This window comes from Rhipicephalus microplus, unplaced genomic scaffold, assembly GCF_043290135.1.
Source record: "Rhipicephalus microplus isolate Deutch F79 unplaced genomic scaffold, USDA_Rmic scaffold_259, whole genome shotgun sequence".
NCBI lineage: Eukaryota > Metazoa > Arthropoda > Arachnida > Ixodida > Ixodidae > Rhipicephalus > Rhipicephalus microplus.
The window spans coordinates 127,656-133,901 of record NW_027464830.1 but is presented as its reverse complement, the minus strand read 5'-3'; the positions used below and the strand labels follow the sequence as shown (position 1 = coordinate 133,901).

Genomic DNA, 6,246 nt, shown 5'->3' with positions numbered 1-6,246 from the left:
ACCCAACCTAACCTAACCTAACCTAACCTAAACTAACCTAACCCAACCTAACCTAACCTAACCTAACCTAACCCAACCCAACCCAACCCAACCTAACCTAAGCTAACCTAACCAAACCTAACCAAACCTAACCTAACCTAACTTAACCTAACCTAACGTAACCTAACCTAACCTAACCTATTCTAACGTAACCTAACCTTACCTGACCTAACCTAACCTAACGTAACCTAACCTAACCTAACATAACCTAACGTAACCTAACCTAACCTAACCTAACTTAACCTAACGTAACCTAACCTAACCTAACCCAACCTAACCCAACCCAACCCAACCCAACAACACCCAACCCAACCTAACCTAACCTAACCTAACCTTACCTAACCTAACCTAACCTAACGTAACCTAACCTAACCTAACCTAACGTAACCTAACCTAACCTAACGTAACCTAACCTAACCTAACCTAACCTAACCCAACCTAACCTAACCTAACCTAACCCAACTCAACCCAACCTAACCTAATCTAACCTAACCTAACCTAACCTAACCTAACCTAACAAAACCTAACCTAACCTAACCTAACCTAACCTAACGACGGTTGCAAGCGCTTTCACATTAGATATCGCAGTTCCCGACTTTTAATGGTGAAAAACACTGCATCTCACTAATTGACATTGTTTAATACGGTTTTACGACGGTTCATATCTTAACCTAACCTAACATTCGCACAAGTATCTAAAAACGCTCTATTACACTGTTTTTTTCACAATTACCATATCAGTCAGTCAGTCAGTCAGTTTATTTTCCTTAAAGACCCCCAATGGGGGTATTACATAAGGGGTGGGAATAATATTTAACAAACGTAATCAATACATGGGTTTCAACTATATACATTTCTTCATATTACAAGGAAATATGCATGTACAATAAATAACACACGTAACCAACATGTAATTCAAAAAAGCACTTAAAGGTTATTTGTTAGAAGATGGTCAGTGACATGTTGTGCAAAAGAAGATGGACATATTATGTCGACAATGGAAAAAGGGAGGTCGTTCCAGTCTTTTGCTGTGCGGGAAAAAAATGACGCGAGAAATGTTGATGTTCGAGCGCGCATTAATGAAACCTGCTGCGTGTGGCTTGTCCTGGCTGATATGCGTGTTGCGGGTTTGATGTAAGATGGTTGATGCAGGATTGAACTGTGAAAAAATTTATGGTAAAGACAAAGAGAAGAAATGCGCCGACGAAGAGCGAGCGATGGAAGATTGGATAGTAATTTTAGTGATGTGACGCTGATGTCGTATGAATACGAAGAATGAATGAAGCGAGCTGCACGGTTTTGAACTGATTCTAGAGCGCAGATGAGGTATGCTTGGTGCGGGTCCCAGATGGCGGATGCGTATTCCAATTTCGGTCGCACTAGTGATGTGTAGGCAAGTAATCTTACTTGCATTGGAGCACTTTTGAGGTGACGTTTTAAAAAGCCTAAGGTTTTGTTAGACGATGAAATGATGTTTTGGACATGCGTACGCCAGATCAGATCGCTAGTCACGGTGACACCTAGGTATTTATAAGAGTTAGTCAGTTCTAGGGGTAAGCTGTTGATTGTGTACGGAAACATGAGCGGATTATTGCTACGCGTAAATGACATAGTTTTGCATTTATTTACGTTTAGTGTCATTAACCAAGTGGTACACCATTTCGAAACGTTAGTAAGATCGTTCTCTAAGGTTAACTGGTCAGAGGTGTTTAGTATTGTGCGGTAGACAACGCAGTCATCTGCGAACATACGTATATTACTGGTTACATGCAAAGGTAAGTCGTTAATATAGATTAAAAATAGTAGCGGGCCAAGGACGGAGCCTTGAGGGACACCTGATGTTACTGGGATGGCAGTAGACAGGTGGTTATTTACAGCGACGCGTTGTGATCGATTAGTAAGGAACTCTATTATCCATTTTATGACGGTGGGATGTAAATTTAGTTGGGAAAGTTTAGCGAACAATCGTTGATGAGGCACCTTATCGAATGCTTTAGCATAATCAAGAAAAACGGCATCAGTTTGCACGTTAACGTCGAGGTTAGTATGAATGTCATGCAAGAAGGCTGCCAGCTGTGTTTCACACGACAAACCCTTGCGGAAGCCGTGTTGTGAAGGGTGAAAAAAATTATTGCTGTCGAGAAAATTCATTATGTGGGAGTAGATGACATGCTCCATGATCTTGCAGGGGACGCTTGTTAGGGAGATGGGGCGATAGTTAAGTGGAGAGTTTCTATCGCCTGATTTGAAGACCGGAACGACCTTCCCTATCTTCCAGTCACATGGGATGATTCCTGAGGAAAGGGACTGGGAAAATATTAGAGCAAGAAAAAGCGAAGCACTCTCTTTAACATTTTTTAGAATTTTGGAATTGATACCATCCATGCCCGCAGAGGATGACAATTTCATTTTTTCTATTATAGACAATATTCCATTTGCGCAGAAATTGATTGCTGGCATGTCATGATTACAATTAAAGCCAAGTGAAGGTATGCGGGAGTGTATGCTTGGTTCATCAGTAAAAACTGTAGCAAAAGAAGCGTTGAATAGATTCGCACATTCCCCGTCAGTAATAGCTTCACCAGATTCAAGGGTTAGTACAGTGTCACGCGGTTTGTCAGCCTTAAGTGTTTTCCAGAACTGTCTGGGATTAGTCTGCAGTAGCTTGGGTAGGTCTGTGTTATAGAAGAAGTTTTTTGCTTTGCGCAGGGCTAAAAGATAATTGCGGTCAGCCTCATAGTACCTATCCCATACACTCGGTTGACCTGCACGTTTGGCAGATCGGAATAAACGTTTCTTTTTATTTTCAAGGCGTTTTAGATTTTTAGTAAACCAGGGTTTGTTGCAGGTGCTTGTGAAGCTGACTTTAGGTATGAATTTATCGGTTAGCTCCGTCAGTTTACCGATAAAGCGGGTCCAATTCGTATCTACTGTGTGTTGATGTAAAGTTGCTTGGAAAGTGTGGAAGAATGCGCTAAGAGCTTCGTTTATTGTTTCGTAATCCCCTCTGTCATATAGATGGATCGTTTTTTTGTAGGTTTCTCGTTTAAGCGGTTGAAAAGAAAAAGTGGCGTGAATTGTCTTATGGTCACTGATTTCGGGTAGATAGTGAATGCGTGACAGGCTTTCAGGATTGTTGGTTAGTATCAGATCCAGGACACTGGCTGTATCTTGCGATACACGTGTTGGCTCTGTGACTAGTTGGGTCATGTTGAAGTTTAGGCAAATATCAAGAAACGCATTAGCTTCACCTACACCCGTAGATGAATGCACATTGCTGGTGCGCCATTCTATTTGTGGGAAGTTAAAATCACCGAATAAAAGTACGTGCGCGTTTGGATGAGCAGACGTGAGCTGGCACATGGCCTGATTAAGTTGGTTGCTAAAATTGGAACTAGCACGGGGTGGTCGGTAGCAAACGCCCAGTACAACGGACTGAGGATGTGCCTTAATAAGTACCCAGAGCATTTCTAGCTCTGTTTTAATATGTACGACTGAGCAAGATAATTGCTCGTGAACAGCAATGAGTACACCGCCACCACGAGTAGATGCGCGGTTATTCCTGTACAACTGGAAGTTTGGTAATTCTGACAGAACTTCGTCATCACGGATGTCATCAGTTAACCACGTTTCGGTAAGTAATAGCACATTGCTTTCAGAGGATGATACAGTGCTAGATATAAGTTCCCGTTTGGGTAGGAAACTGCGAATGTTAGTGTAAATAACAGAAAGTGAAAGAGTTTTGCTAGTAACCGCAACAGCGGTCGTTTTTTTTCCCGGTGGCTTGATTGCTACGATAGTTCTTTGACGGTGTTTGATTCGGCGTCGAAAATGTAGCGCTTCTGATTCATGTGCAGTGTTTTGAAGTGCATTGAAAATGGCTTGTTGTTACTTCTCGCAAAAGCAATTAGTTGTTTTCTAGCATTTTGGACTGAGCGTGAGAAGTCTTCACCTATGCCGTAACTTGTCCCCTTAAGCTTGCGACCATTCGATAATATTGCAGTTTTTGTCTTGTGCAGAGCAATCTTCACGATTATGGGCCGGGAGCGTTCAGGTGAATGTCGACCGAGACGATGCGCGCGTTCGATATCTCTTGGTTCTAAGTGAACCTGTAGGTTGTCCCGGCAAAGATTCATTACCAGCCGCTCCGATTCAGAAAATGTTTCAGATGCGGAAGGGTCCGGGATACCGTAAAATATTAGGTTGTTTCGCCTTGAGCGATTTTCAGCGTCATCAATACGGGCTTCTAGTGCAAAGATTCTGCAGGAGGTCTGCTCCGTGTTAACGCGCAGGACTTCTATTTCTTTTCGAAGTGGTACCAGAGACTGATAATGACTTTCAAGGTCTGATAATCTTTTGTTCAGTTCGCCAATTGTTTTATCGGTGTTACCGAGCTGAGACTTCAAGCCCTGTACTTCTGCAATTAGTTGTGTTTGACCTGTAGATAGCTTACGCAATTCAGCAAGAAGGTTCTCAGAGATATTTGAAGGGCCAGGGTTAGTTTCAACATCTCCAGCTAGAATTAGTAGTGCACGAATTACATGGACACACTCGGCAATAATAACCATACAGCAATGCGGGCTTGGCAGCTGTACCAGAAAGTAATTACCAGATCTTTTCGAAAAGACAACGTAGGGCTCACCAACCTGCATAGCGGGAGCGAATTGATTAGTGATCCGTGCAGTGGCACAGACACCAAGCCCACAGCGCTCCGTTGAAGGTCCTTGTTCTTTTATAGGTGTCGGGCTCGTGGATGTCGATGATGATGCAACCGTCCAGGCTTGGTTGAGCTCAGCTGCCCAGAGTCCCTCTTCTGGTCGAGCCAGGCATTTGACGATAGGCAGAGGGCATGCGCTGCCTTCGTCGCTTCCAGGACAGCTGAAGCCATGTTCCGCCGGCGCTACCGCATGCGCAAGCGCAGGTAGCAGCAGATGAGCGATGACGTAACGGACCATCTGCATAGCGGGAGCGAATTGATTAGTGATCCGTGCAGTGGCACAGACACCAAGCCCACAGCGCTCCGTTGAAGGTCCTTGTTCTTTTATAGGTGTCGGGCTCGTGGATGTCGATGATGATGCAACCGTCCAGGCTTGGTTGAGCTCAGCTGCCCAGAGTCCCTCTTCTGGTCGAGCCAGGCATTTGACGATAGGCAGAGGGCATGCGCTGCCTTCGTCGCTTCCAGGACAGCTGAAGCCATGTTCCGCCGGCGCTACCGCATGCGCAAGCGCAGGTAGCAGCAGATGAGCGATGACGTAACGGACCATCTGCATAGCGGGAGCGAATTGATTAGTGATCCGTGCAGTGGCACAGACACCAAGCCCACAGCGCTCCGTTGAAGGTCCTTGTTCTTTTATAGGTGTCGGGCTCGTGGATGTCGATGATGATGCAACCGTCCAGGCTTGGTTGAGCTCAGCTGCCCAGAGTCCCTCTTCTGGTCGAGCCAGGCATTTGACGATAGGCAGAGGGCATGCGCTGCCTTCGTCGCTTCCAGGACAGCTGAAGCCATGTTCCGCCGGCGCTACCGCATGCGCAAGCGCAGGTAGCAGCAGATGAGCGATGACGTAACGGACCATCTGCATAGCGGGAGCGAATTGATTAGTGATCCGTGCAGTGGCACAGACACCAAGCCCACCTATATTTGCATCACCTCACAGTTTTTCACCAACTTATTGCAGTACAGAACGTTGTATCTCGCTAAATGACATTGTTCTTTAAGGTTTCACGATGCTTGCATGCGCTTTAACGAGAATATCACAATATAGCAGTTTCGCACTTGTAACGGTAGAACACGCAGTATTTGGCTTGTTCATGCCGTTTTGTGTGCTTTCACAACATTTCACCTATCGCAGTTTAATACTCGCTATAAAACAACACTATCTCGTTAGATGACGTCGTTTTTGGTAGTTTCACGACGCTACCTAGCTGAAACTAACCTAACCTAACCTAACCTTCGCACTTCTATCGTTAGAAAACGTTTTACTCGCAACTTTACAATGTTTTCTATAAGATTACGACGGTTTCATGCGCTTTCACATTAGATATCGTAGTTCCCGACTTGTAATGTTGAAAAACACTACATCTCACTAAGTGACATTGTTTAATGCGGTTTTACGACGGTTGATGTGTCAACCTAACCTAACATTCGCACTTGTATTTAAAGACCCTCAATTACACTGTTTCGTTCACAATTACGATATTTGCTTGACC

The 6,246-nt window shown here is 44.4% G+C and overlaps 1 protein-coding gene across 1 annotated transcript; it reads right to left on the bottom strand.

Annotated features, from left to right (window-relative positions):
• Positions 1 to 780: 780 nt before the first annotated feature.
• Positions 781 to 5,667, bottom strand: LOC119175483 (uncharacterized). The gene has a single exon (XM_075885703.1). The coding sequence runs from the start codon at positions 5,616 to 5,618 to the stop codon at positions 3,831 to 3,833; it is 1,788 nt and encodes a 595-aa protein (XP_075741818.1). The 5' UTR covers positions 5,619 to 5,667; the 3' UTR covers positions 781 to 3,830.
• Positions 5,668 to 6,246: the final 579 nt, after the last annotated feature.